Below are 20,000 nucleotides of genomic sequence, written 5' to 3' on the forward strand. Positions count from 1 at the left end.
GTTATTTTGTTTTTGCGGTTGTTGTGCTAATTGCAGTAGTAGTAAAAATTGTTGTAATTGTCGTAGCAGTAATGGTACCAGCAGTAATTCTAATAGCTGCAGTATCTAATATTAATCGTAGAAGTGATATCATTAGTGTCGATAGTAGGAGCTCTAACAGTCATGACAGTAGTAATATTAGCTCTACAGAAATAACTACCAAGTTTTATCTTTTTCTCTTAAACAAAGACGTGAATTTCCTTCCCTCCTTCCTTCTTTCCCTCCACTCCTTCCCTCCCTCCCTCCCTCCCTCCTTCCTTCCTCGCCGACGTCTAACAAGGAGCTGCGGAAGACGACGAAAGAAGCGGCTCGTTCCGCCTCGCAAATGGCACGGAAAGCCTTATCATGGGGCCTTCAGCTTCGTGCCTCCTCCTCCTCCGTCTTGAGACCCAGACCGTCAGGCTACTGCGAGGCCTGTCAAGTCGAACCATTTCGCGCCTAATTGGACCATAATTCCCGGGGTTTTGTTGTCGAAATGGTAGAAGACGGCGATAATGTCTCCTGAGTCTTAGCAGGAGGTCGGGAGACGCGGAGAGGTCGCAGCGTAAGGAAGGCAGATGCGTTTTCTTGAGGAGGAGGTACAAGGAAGGAGGGTTAAGGGTGGCGGAGGGTGCTGGCTGACGGGTGAACTCGCTGGGTGACGGGGGGGAGAGGGGAAACATTCGTCACTGTCATGCTGTTGGAGATCCTCACCCTGTCAACCCTTCAAACTATTCTCCTTCAACCCTCTTCGCCTCTCACCACTTTTCCCCTCTTCCCACCTCTCCCTTCCTCTTTCTCTTCACTCTTTGCCCCTCTCCCCTCATTCCCTCCCCCCTCCTTCCTTCTCTCTTCACCTCTTACTCCTCTCCCCTCTTCCCCTCTTCCCTCAGTGGTTCTTTATCAAGCTTGTTACGTCGACCCTAACGCCGTCAGGGCCTATCAAGGCAGAAACTGTCACGTTTAAATGACATTTTCGAATACCAGAAACATACTTGGGACTTTGAACTTATATCTCCCCCCCTATTTTATGTGCACGCTTGTTTGTTTGCTGGTGAATGTGTGTGTGTGTGTGTGTGTGTGTGTGTGTGTGTGTGTGTGTGTGTGTGTGTGTGTGTGTGTGTGTGTGTGTGTGTGTGTGTGTGTGTGTGTGTGTGTGTGTGTGTGTGTGTGTGTGTGTGTGTGTGTGTGTGTGTGTGTGTGTGTGTGTGTGTGTGTGTGTGTGTGTCTGCGTGCGCGTGTGTGTGTGTGTGTGCATGCGTGTGCGAGCCCGTTTAAATGTTGTGCTTGTGTATGTACATGTGTGCGTGCGTGTATGTATGAGAGGACGTACATAATTGTGTCCGCGTATGCACCCTTCTTCTCCTTCTCCTCACCCCCCCCCCCACCTCGCCACAGCATCCCAACAAGGCTGGTGGATCGAATCAAGTGATGAATTCGGCCGTTAATAATAAACCCAAATTATGGTGATTAACTGTCATGCGCTTCAGGGTGGGGGGGGGGGGGGTCAAGGGGAGGGGGAGAAGGAAAAGAGAGAGGGAGGGGAGAGAAGAGAGGGAAAAGTGGGGGGAAAAGAGAGAAGGAGGGGGAGAAACAGGGAAAAGTGGAGGAGGAGATAGAGGTGGAGGGGGAGAAGAGAGGGAAAAGGCGAAATGAAATAGAAGGGAAGGAAGAGAGGGGATGAGAAGCAGAGAGAAGGGAGGGAGAGAGAAAGAAATATTAAAAGAGTATTGGAGTAGAGGAGTATAGCGGCATGTGGGGAGTAGTATACCTTATATTCCTTATACTCAGGCTCGAGTGCATGCATGATGGCGAGTGCATGAACATCGTGGGTTTTTCAGCCATGCAAACCTTTTCGTTGAACATTAATTCTGATAATTGCAAAGGACGGAAAGATGGAAGGAGAGAGATAAATAGTTAAATGGGATGCATGAATTAAAAGACAGATGAAAAGATGTATATAGGAGATGTCTAGAAGGAGGGAGGGGGGGAAGGGAGGGAGGGAGGGAGGGAGGGAGGGAGGGAGGGAGGGAGGGAGGGAGGGAGGGAGGGAAGGAAAGAATTGAGAGAGGAGAAAGAGAAAGAGAAAGAGAGAATGAGAGAAAGAGAGAGAGAGCGAATGAGAGAGAGAGAGAGAGAGAGAGAGAGAGAGAGAGAGAGAGAGAGAGAGAGAGAGAGAGAGAGAGAGAGAGAGAGAGAGAGAGAGAGAAATTAATGAGAGAAGGTTATAACTTATTTCGTCTCTGTGAGCTGTTATCTCAGCGAAGAGTAATTGTAATTAGGTTATCATATCGGGGCAATAAACTCATTTTCCTTTCGTGATAAATCTAGTTTGCAACTCTGGACAGGCACCTCCCCCCTCCCCCCCTCTTCGCCTTTTCTCCCTCCTCCCCCTCCACCTCCCCCTCTCCCCCATCTTCTTTTCTCTCTCTCCTCCCGTATTCATAAAAGAGAAGAAAATAGAAAATAAACAAAACAAGTGAATGATTGAATAATTCTATCCTCTTCCATATCCCTAACTTTCATTCATTATTCAACCCCCTAAAAAAAAAGGGGGGGGGGGGGACCAAAGATCGAAAGCTAAAACAAGGCATTAAAATCTATCCAAAAATATTCAAAAAACCCATTCCTCTCCTTCCATAAACACGAATTTCCCCTCGAAAAGCTTTCCCCTCTGACGCCGGGATGTGACGACAGGGCGGCCGCAGAGGAGGAGGAGAGGAAGGGGAAGAGGAGGAGGAGAGGAGGGAGAGGAGGAGGAAGAGGGGAAGACGTGGGGGGGGGGGAGGGCGGCCGTAGAGGAGGAGGAGAGGAAGGGGATGAGGAGGGAGAGGGGAAGACGGGGAGGAGGAGGGAGAGGAAAGGGGAAGAAAGAGGAGTGAGGCGGAGGATGGGGGATGAGGAAGAGCAGGAAGGATAAGGAGAAATAGGAGGAGGAAGAGGGGAAGAAAAATAGAAGGAGGACGGAAGGAGAAGAGGAACAAAACAAGGAAGGGAGGAGAAAGAAAGAAGGAAGGAAGGAGGAGGGAGGAGTCGTGGTGTGTCTCCGATGACGTCACGACTGACATACGCTGGACGAGAACGCGACGAGACACTGAGTTACGAGATCAATTACTAGACGTAGTGAAATATATCTCTCATGTTGTGCCTCTTCCCCTCCCTCCTTCCCTCCGTCTCCCCTCTTCGTCTCCCTTCGTTTTTCATACCCTCTTTTTCCCCTCTTCGCTAGTCAGCACCAACACACTCTTAGCTATCGTCAGCTACGGGGGGAAGAAGAAAGGGGAAGAGAGAGAGAGACAAGAAGGGATAAAAGACGAACAAGAAATAATGATTAACAAATTAAAAGAGAGGTTTAAAGATAAACAAACAATATCAGCACAAGGAATGGAATTAAGAGCGAGAGAAAAAAAATGTGGTGACGAGTAAATAAAAAGTAAAAAAAAAATAATAACAGGTAAAAGGAAAAGTGTAAATAATCCATCTTTCAAAAGAATGATAACACCAACGTGATGATGAGTCCAATCACAAAAGGCCGGAGTAATTAATCATAATGCATGCACGGTCACCCCCTCCCCCCTCCCCTCCTCTCCCGTTCCCACGTTTCTCTCTCTTTCTCCCACTTTCTCTCTCTTTCTGTCTCTGTCTCTGTCTCTCTTTCTTTCTCTGTCTCTCTTTCTTTCCCTTTCTCTTTCTCTTTCTCTTTATCTCTTTCTTTCCCTCTCTCTCTCTCTCTCTCTCTCCCTCTCTCTCTCTCTTTCTTTCTCTCTCTCTCTCTCTCTCTCTCTCTCTCTCTCTCTCTCTCTCTCTCTCTCTCTCTCTCTCTCTCTCTCTCTCTCTCTCTCTCTCTCTCTCATTACGTCCGCCATTTCGTTCTCTGTGGCCTCCAAAAACCCTGACATCCCGACCATAATATAATAAGCTGTACGGTTCATTTAATAGCCTGAATAAATAATACCTGGTGGCATAATTCGCTGAGTTATGTCAGCAGGGTAATTACAGCACATAACAACATTCATCATCGCGCCAAACAACACACATCAGCCGGGCGGTCTGCAACTTAGCTCCCCCTACCCCCTACCCCTTAGCCAACCCTAATCCCTTACCCCTATCTCTTTTCCCCTAAATGCCCCTTTCCCGCCCTCCCTCCCTCCCTCTTTCCCTCCCTCTGGCAGGTGAGGCTGGAGGTCGCAAGGAGGGCGGGAGGGGCGGGGGGAGGGAGGGAGGGTTGCTTTTGTACCATCAATGAGGAGGAAAATCAAGTGTGGTAAATAGGGAGAAGGAGAAGGACTAATGGTGGGAAAGATGTAGAGAGAGATAGTCAGAGAACAGAATAAGAAAGGATTGTATACGATCAGCGTAATTCATAACCGATAATATAATAGAGAAAAGGGGAAAATCGAAAGCTGCAATGGAAAGTGCTCATTCGCGGCGAATATCCTCCCGAAGGAGTCGTCCGCTGGCGACGAGGCGCAGCTGCAGGTGCCGCCGGAGCGCCCGGGGACGCCCGGCCGCCGGCGTCGCGTCACCGCCTCGCTCGTTTCCCTGACACAGTAGCGCTGGCGTGTGGTATAACGCAAGCACGTAGCGGAAAATGAGTTACATTACAAAGAATTCACACTCATTAAAATCCCATCGCGATAAATAATAGCGCGGCGGGAACCCGACCTCGCCTCCGCGCACCGGGACGGCGGCGGCGACATTCCGCTCGCAACGCGTTCCTCATCTCGCACGTCGCCGGGGATTTCACGGACCTTTCTTTATAGGCTTTATAGGCAGTCACTTATCATGTTTATGGTTAATTACTTATGACGGGATTACGTACATCCGTGCGCGCATCTGGATGTGCATTTTTTCCTCTCTCTCTCTCCTGACTTCATCATCTCCGAACTGCTAACGGGCACGCAGTGAAATGCAACGTTGACGGAGCGAAATGTTTTAATCTCAACCCTCATTATTTCCTCCTCCTCTTCCTCCTTCCCTCCTTCTTCATCCTCCTCGACCCCTACTCTCATTATGAGATCGTCCGCTAATACTCATTACTGTCATCCCTTATCATTAACAATTGGCAAGGAGATAGAAAAAAAAATAATAATATTAATAAAAAAGAAAACTGAATCACTCGAGGGACCTTGCGCTTCCCGCTGCGTCTTTGACAGGATCGGAGGAACTACTTCCGGCGGAGGGGGATCCTTGGCAAGTCAGCTGATCCGGAATTTAGTCAAGGGAGGAAGAAGAAGAATCTGTTCATACGGAATATATGTATAGATAGATAGAATAAGGATATATCTAAGGCTAATCTCTGTCTATCATATTCCGCGATTTGTAGACAGGAATTAATCATACCATTTTCTAAGATAGATTATTTAGAAACACACACACACACACACACACAATACTATAATAATACTAAAACATTAGAATAAAAGACAAAAAAACTTAAGCTCGCCAGACAAACAAACAAACAGACATCAAAGCAAAACGCCACGAGAGAACGCGAGACAGAAACCCAAAGACAAACGATTTCTCCTATTTAAAATAATCGCTCGCCCTTGCACGGAGAGACACGATAATGTGCGCGCTCCTAATTAGACGCAGCCTCAGATTATTTACAGAGAAATGAAGCCAAGAGAAGGGAGTGTCAGTGAAGTAAAATTGCGCCTTCGTGTTGTGGGAGTGACCGATATAGTGCAGGCGGGCGGAGGTGACACCCATGCAACTCGCGATGACACTGAGGCATATTCTGACACGCCCACTGATTCCTTTCCTCCTCCCTCCTCCTTCCTCCTTCCCCCTGTCCCTTCCTCTCCCCTATCCCGCCCTTAAAACCTTCGTCTTCTCGCCCTCTCCTCCCCGGCTGTCTTCCCTACCCTGCTAGAGCCTTTGTCAAACCCTCTGCCGAGCCCTGTTTCTTCCCCCTCCCCCCTTCCCCTGTCACCCTATTCTCCTCCCCCTCCCCCTCCTCTCTCCCCTCCCCTGTCACCCTATTCTCCTCCCCCCTCCCCCTCCTCTCTCCCCTCCCCTGTTACCCTATTCTCCTCCCCCTCCCCTCCTCCCCCCTCTATCGGAACACCCTGAGCCATGCAAACTTCAAATTCCTCTTGCCTTCTATCTTGGCACTCGCCCAGTGGCACTCTCCCGCCCCCTCCTTCCATCGCCCACTGGCACCTCGCACACAACTATCGCCTCTCATGAAGAAATGGAACGCGAAAACAAACAAATCAACATTAAAAGCACGTGGGGAGTGTAACGATTTGTCATATTTTTTTGTTTTCTTTTGCTCTTATTTTCATTTTTCTTTTCTAGTTTCTTTATCCTTTCGTGAATATAAGATACAGTTATATAATGTGAGATACTGAAAGATACTTGAGCAGAATTTTACCTTTCAAACAGATATAGAAACAAGTAAATACTATAGTCCAGTAAACCATTATATTAATCAAACTGGTTAAATCGTATCATTAACATAAAACAAAGTAAAACAAATAAACGAAAACAATAAACGACAAGCATGTGCGAATAAACAAGTATTTAAAGAGACGTTCGAACGGTGTTTCGGATCAACGGTTCGAATGCGCTTCAACTCCTTCCGAAGCGAAGCGGGGGTTTAAGGGGGGGAGAGGAAGAGAAGAAGGAGGAAGAAGAGTGATCTCGGGAAGGGGGGGAAAAAAGAAAGAAAAAGAAGGGAAAAAAAAAGAGAAAAAAAAATGACAGCGTGATAGAGCAATCGAGCTTCTCCACAAAGAGAACCAGCAGGGACACGATAAAGAAATTTCACGCTTGTTCCTGTGACTGGTCGGGGGAGGTGGGGGGGGGGAGGTGACGGGGTAGGGGGATAGGGAGAGAGGGAAGGAGGGAGGAGAGAGGTGACTGGGGAGAAGGGAGAGGAAGGGAAAAGGGAGAAGGAAGGGAGGATGAGAGGGTAGATGGATGGAGATGGAATGAAGAGAAGAGAGAAGAGAGAAGAGAGAAGAGAGAAGAGGGAAGAGAGAAGAGAGAAGGGAGAAATAGTAAAGGCGTAAAAAAGATGACCTGGACGGAGCGAGAGAAGGAGCAGAGATGAGGATGACGAGGGGGAGACAGAGGAGGGGGAAGGAGGGAGGGAGGGAGGGAGGGGGGTAGAGTAAACGGAGGAGGAAGGGATTTCACGCCAGCAGGAATCGCCACAGGAACCACACCGGCTTCCTCTTCGCCCCGGCAGGACGTGCGGCAGGGGATGGGGGGAGGGGGGGGGTGATGATGGAGAGCGTGGGTTTAGTCGGGTTGTTGATACGCTGCAGGGGACGCGGCAGGGGGCGTGGAGGGGTGGGGGGAGTGGCAGGGGGTTAGGGAAGTGAGGTTGCAAAAGGGGGGGGGAGAGGTGGAGGGGGCCTAAGGTGGAGTGCAGTTGGGGCTTCTGTGGAGTGAAGGCCTTAGTGGAATCGGGTGGAAGAGGTAGGTGGGGTAGGTGGAGGAGGATGGAAAATAGGGGAAGGGAAAATTGGCGTAAGATAAGAGAATACAGATGCTGCTACTGTTTATGATAACGATGACGATCGCGTGCGAATGTGATACCGACTCTTTAATTTTTTTAGCATTATTTTTTTTCTCTTCTTTTTTTACAGATAAAGTAGAAAAAAAAGGCATTCGTTCTCTCGCGTGATTCCCGGACAGTCAGAACCGGATTTATGTTCGCCTTTGATGTTGTGACAGTCACGCTGCGGGAGGAGGAGACCTGTTGAAATTGCGGTTTCCTCTTTCGACATTTTATTCTGATTCTCTTTCCTCCTCTCTTTCCCTTTTTCGATGGTTGTCAATCTCTAATGACACAGATATAATGGAGTTTGAACCTTTCTTTCCCCCGATACTTTTAGTTTTTTTTTTATCTATTCCTCTCTCTCCGTTTTTCGATCCCCCAAAAGAGAAACAAGAGTATAAATTCCGAAACCTTCCTTTTTCTCCCAATGGTTTTCGATCCCAATTGCCGAACTAACCGGTGGAGTTCGAATCCCTTTGCCTGGCTGGGTTGCGGCTCCCTGTCAGAGTGAGAGGTCGTGGCAGCGTGTAAGGGGGTCGTAGTAGGTGTGAGAATCAATACCAGGGCGAGAAGTGGACAGGCAACAGAGTGTCCTGTGGGTAGAGAGTGGCTGCTCTTTGATCATGGCGTACACCACCATATATCCTTCGCACTCGCAAGGGCTATTACCGCCCTGTTACACTGTGATGGCCATTATCTCTCACGCGAACGCACGTACGCACAGCCACACACCTTGGCTTTACATTTGAAAAAAATAGCTTTTCTTACTTCTTTTATGTATTTGTTTTTTCTCTTTCTTTCTTTCCTTTTTTTATATAAAATCTAGTTTTTATTCTTTCGGATCCCTCTCCCCTTGTGCACACCATAAACGTTAAAAGGAATTTGGAACGATTTCGATATCAAATATTCCCGGAGGAAATGGGTGCTCGCTTCGTTGCCTTTGATTGATGGAGTGGCGTTGATGGAACACACGCACCAACGGCGGAGTGAGGGAGAAGGCCGCCTCGCGTGATGGAGGAGGTGGCGTGCGGCGGAGTGGGTGACGCAGGGCAGCCGCTTGGCAGGGCTGGGCACGGGGTCCTGCGCCCGCTGTTTGTAAACGCGCGTCTCGCTTCTGCCCTGGGGAATCGTTTCCAGTGGGTTCTCCCTTTCTCTTTCTGAGTATATGTATCTCTCTCTCTCTTTCTTTCTCTTTCTCTCTCTCTCTCTCTCACTATATATATATGTGTGTGTATGTGTGTGTGTGTGTGTGTGTGTGTGTGTGTGTGTGTGTGTGTGTGTGTGTGTGTGTGTGTGTGTATTCAACATAAACCATGTTTACCTCTTGTTATTTGCTAGAAGAGACATAGCAGGAGAGGGAAGCTGTCTACTTAAGATCTTTCCTTTATCTTGTCCATTATGAGATTAAGATCGGAGAAGTGTCAGATTTCTTTTCTTCTTGTTTTGTTACAGCTTCTCTCTCTCTCTCTCTCTCTCTCTCTCTCTCTCTCTCTCTCTCTCTCTCTCTCTCTCTCTCTCTCTCTCTCTCTCTCTCTTTCTCTTTTCGATAATTACATCCGCGAACAAGGAAGGCACACGCCCAAAGTACGCCCGCGCCCTCACCGACGCCAAATTACCAGCCCACCCAAGGGGCAACACGAGATAAAATAACACAACACCCATAACAATAACCGCGAGACAAGTCGAAAGTCGGTCGATGATAACAGGGTGTCCTCAGGGATGCCCGGCCGAAGGAGCCAATTTGGTACAGCAAACACCCATTAAGCCGCCCGCGCCCTTGGGATAACCCAAATCCAAGTAAACAGAATGGGTGTTGTGGGGCGGCGTTCGGATTACGGGCACTTTGTCCTTCGTCGTCGTTCGGTTCCTGTTCTCTGGGCGTCGGGACAGGTCAGGTGACGTGTCCGTTTTGGTATGTCTTTTTAATACGTTTATCTGTTGATTATTTTCTTCACGGTAATGTTAGAGGTTCTTTGGTGAATATTATATCTGTATCAACCCGGATAACAGACACATTAAACGTTCTCTCTCTCTCTCTCTCTCTCTCTCTCTCTCTCTCTCTCTCTCTCACACACACACACACACACACACACACACACACACACACACACACACACACACACACACACACACACACACACACATTCAGACGTATGTTCATCAAACCCGAAACTTCCGGGCACAATAACCGTTAACGAAACAGTACGCTTCGATGTTCCGAAACGGCATCCGAATCCACGGCGAAACCGCAGAGGAAAAGCTTCCGAACTTCCGACCGGTGCTCTTCCCTTCACGCAAGAGCTCCCTCCCGGTAACCTAGGTCATGCCAGGTCATCACGGACCGGTAGGAGAGGCGAGGGGAAAGTACTGGGACGTGTGGGTGGTCGCGTTGGGTAAGTATAGACGTGTGTGTGTGTGTGTGTGTGTGTGTGTGTGTGTGTGTGTGTGTGTGTGTGTGTGTGTGTGTGTGTGTGTGTGTGTGAGTACGTACCTATAATAGTGTGTAAATATATGTATACATATAGTTGTAAGTGTACGTGTGTATGCATGCAGGTCGTCCCACATGACAAACGGCTTATCAAAACACCGCGCTCACCTTCCTTGACGACTCAAAGATGGAACTAAAGGTTTTATTGATTGGAAAGCCACCACGACAGCCATTAAGACTTGCGCCCAACAAAAATCTTGGCCCAAGTGTCATTAAGAGCAAGGTCGCCAGAGCCTGTTGTCATCAACTTTGACGAGGGAGAGGAAGAGGGAGGAGGGAGGGGGCGAGAGGGAGGGAAGGGGAGGGAAGGGGAGGGAGGGAGGGGGTTAAAAGAGAGAGGGGAGGGGGGTTGAAAGAGGAGGGAGGGGTGAAGCTCCTTGTCATTAAGAGCACTGTTGATAATTAATGTGTACGAGTCCCTTGTCAGTCACACGTCATTTTCGAATGGCCACTTCATTTTGCATCTCGTAGTTTGAACCGCGCAAAAAACTGGGAGTGATTTTTGGAGTCTCTGTTTTAGAATTAATTGATCTAGCTATCTGTCAACTGGTAGTGTATGTTTCTCACTCTCACTCTCTATTTATCTATATACCTAAACATCTGCATGTCTATATATATCCACCTCTATTTATCAATCTTTTTCCTTTCCTCTCTCTTTTCCTCTATTCCCTTTCTTTCTTCCTCCTTCCCCTCTCTTTTCCTTCATCCCCTTTTCCTCTTCCTCCTTCCCCTCTCTCCCTATTCTCCCCCCTCCCCCCTTACACGCCAGAGCTGCGGCCTCAAAGCATCAGTTACGTCGCCGTGTCGCCTCCGAGGCTGGTTCCGGCGGTGAAACATGGCCTCAATTTTCCGCCTATGATTCACGACAGAGACAGCGCTGGTGGTGGTGACGGCCGCGTGAGAGGGAGGCCGTCATAGCGAGGTGGTCCCTCCCGCTGACAGGCCGCCCTCTAGGCACGCCCACGAAGGGAGATTGTCAACAATTATAGAAAGCACTGAATATAGTCTCCTGTCGCGAAGTTTGGGCGTGGGTGTGGGAATGCGTGTCCTTCTTCTTGTTTTCGAAGTGGGTGTTCTTGAGAGATGCTTGTTTTGTTTGTTTTTTTCCCTAAAATTTCGGCGATTGTTTTAAGCAAATGAGCGACAGAAGGAGAAGGAGAAGAAGAAGAAAGCGACGAAAAAGAAAAAAAAAAAACAAGAACAAGAACAAGAGGACGAAGAAAAACGAACAAGAAAAAAACAAGAAAGAAAATACACGAAGGGAAAGAAAAGAAGACGAGACAAAAAGAAAAGAAAAGAAATAGAAAAAAATACAAGCAAATCAAAATTCAAACGAAAAATACTTACATGTCCCTGTTTGTCCATCTCGTTGTTTGTGAGTTTGACTTTCTCAAAGGAGACGATCTGCTTCTTGAGTTGGTCGCCGGTGTAGGGGGAGTCCGGGTGGGCGTAGAGGCGGTATGGGGGCGGCGGGTCGGCCTTGCCAGCCACCAGCCACGAGGAGCGGTGGTAGGCGTATCTGCAGGAGGAAATGGGGAGAGTCAAAGAGAGAAGAGCTTTGCCTGCTTTGAGCCTGGTCGTCAGTCTTGACTTGTGCTGAACGTTGCGTGTGTGTGTGTGTGTGTGTGTGTGTGTGTGTGTGTGTGTGTGTGTGTGTGTGTGTGTGTGTGCGTGTGCGTGTGCGTGTGCGTGTGCGTGTGTGTGTGTGTGTGTACGTATGCATATACAGATATTATAATATATATATATATTGTAAAAAAATAATGAACACATGAATAAACAAAAAGCAAATAAATGCAGCAAAATAACGCAAAAGCACGACGTCAGAACTCACCTGTAGCGCTTATTGTCCACCGGCACGATGTCGAGCAAAACAGCGTATCTTTGCTCTGATTTGAGTCCTGTGAAGGATACGCGAACGGTGGGGAACATCCGCCTGTTGGAGAGAAGAGGGAGAGGATTAGATAAGAGGGAATGGAAAGGAAGAAGGATAACAATTTTTTTTAAGGGGGAGTATGTCTGTATAGGATAGGGGGGGAATAATAATGAAAAAAAGAATAACATTTCGAAGAAAACAGGGTCTTTAACCCTGCTTGTCCCTCCCTCCTTCTTTAAAAAAAGAAGAAAAAAAAACATCTACTTCCGTTGCCTTTCCCCCTCCCCCCCTCCCCCACACACACTTCCCCCTTATTCCTCTTTCCATCTCTCCTTAATCTCAAAAAAAGAAGAAAAGAAAAGAAAAGAAAGAGAGAGAAAAAAAATAGCCTTAATACCCATGGCTGACCCCGGAGCAGCGTGTCGAAGCGGGCAAGTGTCGCGCAGCCGGTGTATGCAAATTGGGTCCTGGAGCGGAACTCCTGATTTTCGAGGGGGCGGCGGAAGGCACAGGACGCCAGGATGGGGGAAAAATGTCGAGGGGAAAAAACAGGGGGAAAAAAGTAAACAAGTGGGTATTTGCTGAAGAGTCTTGAGACGGTCCTCTTTTCAGTGTGGATTTAGGTGTGTGTGTGTTTTTTTTTCCCCGTTTAATTATTTGCGTATTTGCGTTTCTTATGTTGAAAACTATTTATTTGGATTCAAACTCGATGCGGGAGAGATTTACCGACGGGCCAGCTTCAGGCATGTCGGTAAACTAACCGAAGATAATGAGTTTTAAACCGCTTTACGTCGTGTTTTTTTTTTTTTTTTCGTTCTTTTTCCCTTGAAAGAAACCTAAAGAATTTACGGCTTCGGGGAGCGTTACCCCCTACCCCCCTCACTCGTTACAACAACGCCTCTACCGTGAACTGTTTACACTTTTGCGGCTTCGAAGTGGAATTCCTCACTCCCCTCGCCCCCTCAACATTCCCCTCACTCCCCCTTCTCCCCCATCTCCCTCATTTCCCCCTCTCCCATCTCCCTCAACCCCCCGGCACCTTCTTTAGTTCCTTAGATTTAGCGGCGGAAGTGACCAAGCCAATCACGTGCTAACAGACAGATGGTTGGCTCGCACACCCGAGGCGCCCGACCCTCTCCGCCCCCCCCCCCCCCCTTTTTTTTTGTTCGAGAAGGATGTGAAGGAAGGGGAAAAAAAAAAAAGACGATCGGGAACTGTGAAGGACGGAGGGAAAAAAAAAAAATTCTCATACCAAATGATTGTTTTTTGTCGGTTTTTTTTTTTTTTAATCGTTTCTAATATTCAAAAAAAAAAAATAAAAATAAAGAAGAGGGATAAAAAAAATACTAAAATCCCGATTTTAATTGCCCTCCGTTCTTCTCCTTTTTCTTTCGTTTTTTTTTTTTTTTATTTTTTTTTATTTTGCTTTCCCGCTCCCCGCAAAACGTGCCGAGAAGGCGGGAAAAATTCGCGCGCACAAATACTCCCCGGCGAGCGCTCGTTAAGGGTATTTTACGGTCGCCTCCAACACGATCTGAAGCATTCCTCTTGGCCGGCGGAGGGTGTAGCATGATGCCTCCAACCCCTTGAAGAACATACACCCAGGGAGGGAGAGAGGGAGGAAGGGAGAGAGGGAGGGAGAGGAAGAGAGAGGAAGAGAGACAGAGAGTGAGAGACACAGACAGAGAGAGACAGAGACAGAGAGAGAAAGAGAGAAAGACAGACAGACAGAGAAAGAAAGAGAGAGAGAGACAGAGAAAGAAAGAGAGAGTCGAACCAAAGGAGAATATAAGAGAGAGGAAAAAAGAGCAAAGGTAGAAAAGCGAAGTGACGGAATCGCACACTAGAAAAAAAGGACAGTTCGAAGATACAAACGGCGGGGCAGAAAGACGAGTGAAGCTGAAAGGAGATAGAAATAGAAAGGAAATTACGAGGAAAGATGATTTCTCCGCCACAGAAGAAGAAAAAAAAAAAAAAAATGGCGGGATAAAATGAATAGCTTCCAAAACGCTAAATTAATAACCAAATGCGGGTAAAGACATGGAAGTAATTATGAGGGAATGGCTTCGTTAAACTTTAAACTAATCAAGATTGTCAGTCACAACCAACTGGCGAAGGAGGCGTCTCTCTCTTTCTTTCTTTTCTCTTTATTTCTTACTTTCTTTTCTCTCTCTCTCTTTCTTTCTTTTCTCTCTCTCTCTTTCTTCTCTCACTCTCTCTCTTTCTTCTCTCTCTCTCGTTCTTTCTTCTCTCTCTCTCTTTTTCTTTTCTCTCTCTTTCTCTTTCTTCTCTCTCTCTCTCTTTCTTTTCTCTCTCTTTCTCTTTCCTCTCTCTCTCTCTCTCTCTCTCATTTCCCCTTTTTATAATTCCTCTCTCCTTTAATACATTTCTCCTTTTAATTCATCTTTCTCTCCCTCTTTCTCCCCTCTCTTCCCCTTTTTATACAAATACATCCAAGCTTATTATCTCTATCTTCCCTCCTCTACTTTTTTTTTCCTTTTTTTTTTTCTTTTTCTTTTTTCTTCGTAAAATGACAAGGAGGAGAAGAAATGAGATCGAAAGAGATAGTTTACTCAAGGCATCAAGGAACGTCACTTTGAATTAAAGACAAGAAGACAGGCACCCCCCCTCCCCCCCTCCCCCCCTCCCACTTACCCTCCCCTCCCCTCCCTCTCCGCTATCCACACACAAACAAACAAACGCACACATAGACACCCATATATATATATATAAACAAACATGCACGAAGAAATAAAGAAACACAAAAAAATAAACAAACATACACACACACACACACACACACAAACAAGCACAAACACACCTAAACAAACAACACACACACACACAAACCCTCGGCCCAAGCATCATTGCAGATGAAAGAGAATTGCAACGAGAGAGAGACGGCGGGAGGGAGGCGAGACACAGGTGGACGAGACAGGAGACATCATTAGGGCGATGTCAAGAAAATAGAAGAGATGCACGTGGAATGAAATCAAGAAAGCGTGAGAAAATGAGGGAGCGGAAGTATAAGACAGTTGAAAGCAAATCAAGTGAGGCTGTTGAGTGAATGGGGAGGGGAAAGGGAGGATGTTGCAAGTATGAATGAACGAGAGAGAGGGGGAGAGGAAGGGGGGGAGAGGGAGGGGGAGAGGGGGGAGGAAGGGAGGGAGGGAGTTAGGGAGAGAGAGAGAGAGAGAGAGAGAGAGAGAGAGAGAGAGAGAGAGAGAGAGAGAGAGAGAGAGAGAGAGAGAGAGAGAGAGAAGAAAAGAAATATTTAGAAAACGAAGAGAAAAACACCTCCAAAAATAAATAACGACCCAAGCTTTCTTCCCCCCAAAGTCACACAAGAGAGAAAGGAAGAACAAGAAGAAGATGGAGGAGGAGGAGAAAGAGGAGGAGACGGGAAGGGGGAGTCTGGGAGAGGGGGGATGGGGGGGGGGAACACTAACTCAACAAAGGCCTGACAGCAAAAAGGTTTCAACCAACGATCCACGAAGGCGCTTTTGTGGCATAATTAAACACATTACCTCCCGCCTCCTGGGGTAAACTGCAGGTACTAACTGTTTGGACAAGTGACTTTGTTTGTTTTGCCGCTCCTAAGTGCGTGTATAAACTACAGTTAGTGGGAGAAATATCGAATGAGTGGAGTGAACGACAGGTTGAGAGAGACTGAAAGGAGGAGAAGGATGGACCGGAGGGAGGGAAATGATGAATTAAAAAAAGAAACAACAGGAACAGCGATTGTTTTTCTGGCCGAAGACAAGGCGCACGAACTCCCCCCCCTCGTCTCCCAAACAGCGAGCGACGTCGAGATGAACAGTGCCTGTGTTTTGACCCGCTCCGTGACCTCCTCTGGGTCCGGCACTGAGGCGTCCCCCGGAGTCGTGTCGTCCTGTCCCTTGCAATGGGCTCCAATCCTGCCCGCGATGCCGTTCGTGACAGCGTGGAACTGAGAGGGTTCACAGTGAAGTCGTGGTTTTTCACTTTCAATAATAACGCCTCTTTACCACCCACAAATGTCGGACAGATGAGACTGCAACGCCCACCAGTTTGTCAAATCATAAAAAGTCTCGAATAAGATCTTGCATAAACAGCTGAACTTATCAAGCCGTTCAGAGGCGGCGAGGGAGGCGTATCCGAGCGGCGTTCCTCCACTTTCGGTGGAATATGACCCTTAAGTCGTCCCGTTGGAGGGGCGAGAATGAGCGCGTCCTCCGGCGGTGTAGCAGGACGGCCCCGCTTGCGTGGAATTGGTAGCGTTGACGAGCTGCTATTGATGGGATTTCTAATTTTGATTTTAATGCCGTGCCCGCGCCGATGATCACGGCCCGAGTCCATTAAATATGCTCGACTTTAGCGGGTTTCCTCGCTACTCTGAGCGCTACTCGCTACGTCAACTCGTCCTCATCTCGCGTGACTCTATTCGCTGAGTTAATATAACCCGCGGATTCCCTTCATTACATTACCCGGGGAACTAGAGCGGCCGACGCTAATGCGAGCGCAGTAACGTACATTGTTTCGATGATCCGGTAATATGAACGGATTTGCCTGCGATGAACACACACACGGGCACACGTACACACCCGGGCATCCACGCATGTGCGTTTACACTTACACACACATATATACACACATATACATACACACACGAGACTAAATTGGCTTAATAGGATTTGCAGCAAGGATATGAACACACTGCTATTCAAAATCAGCTCGTAAAACACGGAAAGTAAATTGCAGTGAAAACTACTTGTCTCTCAATAGATCAAAGTAAAGTGGCGGAGAGATGAACATCGCAACGCGCGGTTAAAAATAAAAGAGGGAGACGTCGACGGGAAGAGAAGAGAGAGAGAGAGAGAGAGAGAGAGAGAGAGAGAGAGAGAGAGAGAGAGAGAGAGAGAGAGAGAGAGAGAGAGAGAGAGAGAGAGAGAGAGAGAGAGAGAGAGAGAGAGAGAGAGAGAGAGAGAGAGAGAGAGAGAGAGAGAGATGAGAAGATAGGGAGTGAAAATGATGGGAAACGCCGAGAGGAAGATTCAGCGACCGGAACAAAAGAGTAAAAGAAAAAGGATATGAATCACGGTTAAAACTTTCTAACTTTAAAGGGAGGACAAGGTCTTATATCTTTAAACGTCCATATTCCTTTTAAAAATAAATGGATAAAAGTCTAATGATTACACAGCCATGAAATTTCTGTGCACTAAAGACAGAGGGCAAGAAATAGGGAGAAAAATAGAAAGGGGGGAGGGAGAGGGGTAGTGGATGGGGGGGAGAGAGGAATGAGGAACGAGGTTCGACAATCAATGGATGGAAGTTTATTCATCATCTGTAAATTTCAATTGATTAAATTTCGCTTAAAAACAAGTTCATTCAGTTTCCTTCTCCGTCTTCTCACTATTTTTTTTTTTCTCCAGCGCTTCACGTTCGTCTCTCAACCTTCCTTCTTCCCTTTTCCTTCCCCGTCCTCCCCTTCCTCCTCCTCTTCTTCCCGTCTCGCTCAGCCCATCCTTTACCTCTCACGTCCCTTCCACCCCTCTCCTACCCCCTCTCCCCCCACAACGAGGCCGGAGGTCTTGGCGATACATCACGTTAATGACAGAGTTACTCCTTCCTTTTGACAAGGCGGGTGTGTGTAGCCGACTAAGCCCGTCACACAGCGTTACGGCGTTACACGGTCTATTGTCCGTCTCTAAATGATCGTGTATTATGCTGTTACGGGCGTCGCTTGTATCTGGCAATGTTTACGGTGAGAGTCTTGTTTTGGTAATACTTATATATCCAGTTTGTCTTGTGGCGGACGAGAGAGAAGGAGGGGAGTGTAGTACGGAGACGCGGGGAAGGGAGACGGAGAGGGAAGAAGAGGAGAAGGAGGCAAAGGAAAGAGGCGATAGGGGAGGAGAAGGAAAAGAGTGACTGGCTTCGTTTAAGTCGCCGGGACAAGATTTATATCGTCTTATATTTCGTGTTGTGCGAATCGTAAAGTTGCGGATTTCTCGTGATTCCCTTCAATATATCAGGGTTGCAAGTATGGCCCGCCGCCGGAGCGTGTATCATAGCGAGCCGTCCTCCGCCCAGAGAAGTGTCCCACGGAAATTTATCACTTGGCTTTATAATTATCTTGATGCATGGCGATATTCGATGCCAGTCGAAGAACAACAAACAATAACTCGGAGGCTAGGACCATCGCCGCGCCATAAAGCCTCGAAGAGCCGCGTGCAACCTGCAACGAGCCCGCCTCCATCGCAACAGCCGAGGTAATGACTTCATGTGTGACTTCAAAAGACTCTCCGCGGGCGTTGCGAAGCGCTGTTGCAAAGTGCGAAGCAGAAGAATAAATCAACAATAATGGCGACGCTTAAGTGATCGCAGGTTACCGTTGGCGCTCGCGGAGCCCTTCGGCGCCCGGGTCGAAGGAGCGGTCGCGAGGCCCTTCGTCTTGACCGCTTTCCACGGGCGAGCGAAGAGCTCGGGGTCGGCAACGTAAAAATTAATTCAGGCCCGCCCTCCCAAGTGCTGTTAAACGTTTACACTGTTTAATAAAAACTTTACAGTATTCTAACTGCAGGGAAGAGGGTGGTCCATCTGAGGCTAAGTGACTGTGCAGAACCCGTAAAAACTCTTCATTATTCTAAGTAAAGTAGTCTTGAGTATAGTCCCCGAGCAGCCGACCACCTCCTCGCAGGCCCTAAACGTCACTCACAAGCATCGGGAACTTTTAGAACCGGTGGCAAATTGGCCCCTCCGCTCCCCCCCCCACCCTTCCCCCCTCCCGTCTCCTCACCCTCCTTTCTCTTTCTCCCTCCTTCCCCTCCTTTCTGCTCTCCGTCCCTCCTTTCCTCTCCTTCCTCTCCCCTTCCTTATATTTCCCCTCTTGCTTCAGCCCTCCCGACGCACAAGATAACTGTTGTTGGACTCGTTAATTAAAGCCTAATGAGGGTCTTATGCTTATAAGGAGTCGGGGTTACTTTTCCTTTTGCCTTGTTGCGAGAGACGTCCGTGTAAAGATGAAGGTCTGTCCCTGTTTGTCTGTTTCTCTCTCTTTATATATATATATATATATATATATATATATATGTGTGTGTGTGTGTGTGTGTGTGTGTGTGTGTGTGTGTGTGTGTGTGCGCGTGTGTGTGTGTAACACGTAACAGCCATGAAAACAATACACGTAAACAAAGGTGATTTATCCTGCACAAAGCCCGGGGCGTGATGCATTGTCCGCCCCCCTCCCCCCACCCCGCGCCCTCCGTTTGATCTCCGCGCCATCGCCGATAGAGTTAAATTAGTCAAAATCGCGAGATGTGTATCGCATTAGGCTAATTGCCGCGTCGCCCCCTCCCCCCGTCCCTCCCTCTCCCCGCCTCTAACAAGGCCCCGTGACGCGTGTACAAGTCGGTAAAACACTTAAAACAGCCGAGGTATTGGGAGCTCGTGTTAACGCTCCTCCCGGCGATAAGGTGACGTTAAAGTTTATTAAGTGCAGGGCCCGGCGGAAGGCTTGTTACGGCGCTACCTGCCTTTGCTCTCGCTAATCTTTTACAGGCGTCTCCAGTCGATAGCGGCGGCCGGAACGTCAGCTCAGGGAAGTGGACCTGCCAGGGGAGACCGGCTGTCGCTGGATCATCTGTCTAAAAGCAAGGTGTGATGTCGGGGGGGGGGGGGGGGGTAGGGAGGAGGGGAGGAGTCACTCTCCGCGTTGGAGGGAATTTTCGTCAGCGTCGAATCGTTCCGAGAAGATAAATATGACATTGATAGTCTAAGATTTTCCCGTACACGTTGCATTCATAAAGGATGGAAATGCAAATCAGTCTATAGTCTTGCAAGGTATCTCCCCCCTCCCAACACCTTTGCAAAACCCGGCGGAGTCTCGTGGCAGCAACAACGCCTCCACCTCTACCTATGTACCTCCCCCTCCCTTCCACCCCCCTCCTCTCCGCGACAGCTGTGAGATGCGGCAACAGCGCCGCCACCAACGCGGCCCCGAGGTTATCTGATCTAGTATCTGCGGTGAGGTGTCCAAATTCTTGTCGCTTCTCTAATGAGAGTTGTCAGACCTACAGCGAAGTCGGGGAGGGCGCAGACCTACCAGCAGACGCGGGGGGAGAAGCGCA

General features: G+C 48.1%; 1 protein-coding gene across 1 annotated transcript in view; it reads right to left on the reverse strand.

Moving 5' to 3' along the window:
• The window catches only part of LOC125035449 (T-box transcription factor TBX20-like), a 92,248-nt gene that overhangs the window by 16,949 nt on the left and 55,299 nt on the right, over positions 1-20,000 (reverse strand). Inside the window, exons 3-4 of the mRNA XM_047627857.1 lie at positions 11,854-11,955; positions 11,367-11,538 (exon numbers count right to left, since the gene is read on the reverse strand). Coding sequence (XP_047483813.1) covers positions 11,367-11,538; positions 11,854-11,955 — 274 coding nt within the window. The remainder of the gene's footprint in view (positions 1-11,366; positions 11,539-11,853; positions 11,956-20,000) is intronic.

This window comes from Penaeus chinensis, chromosome 19 (genome assembly GCF_019202785.1).
Source record: "Penaeus chinensis breed Huanghai No. 1 chromosome 19, ASM1920278v2, whole genome shotgun sequence".
Lineage (NCBI taxonomy): Eukaryota > Metazoa > Arthropoda > Malacostraca > Decapoda > Penaeidae > Penaeus > Penaeus chinensis.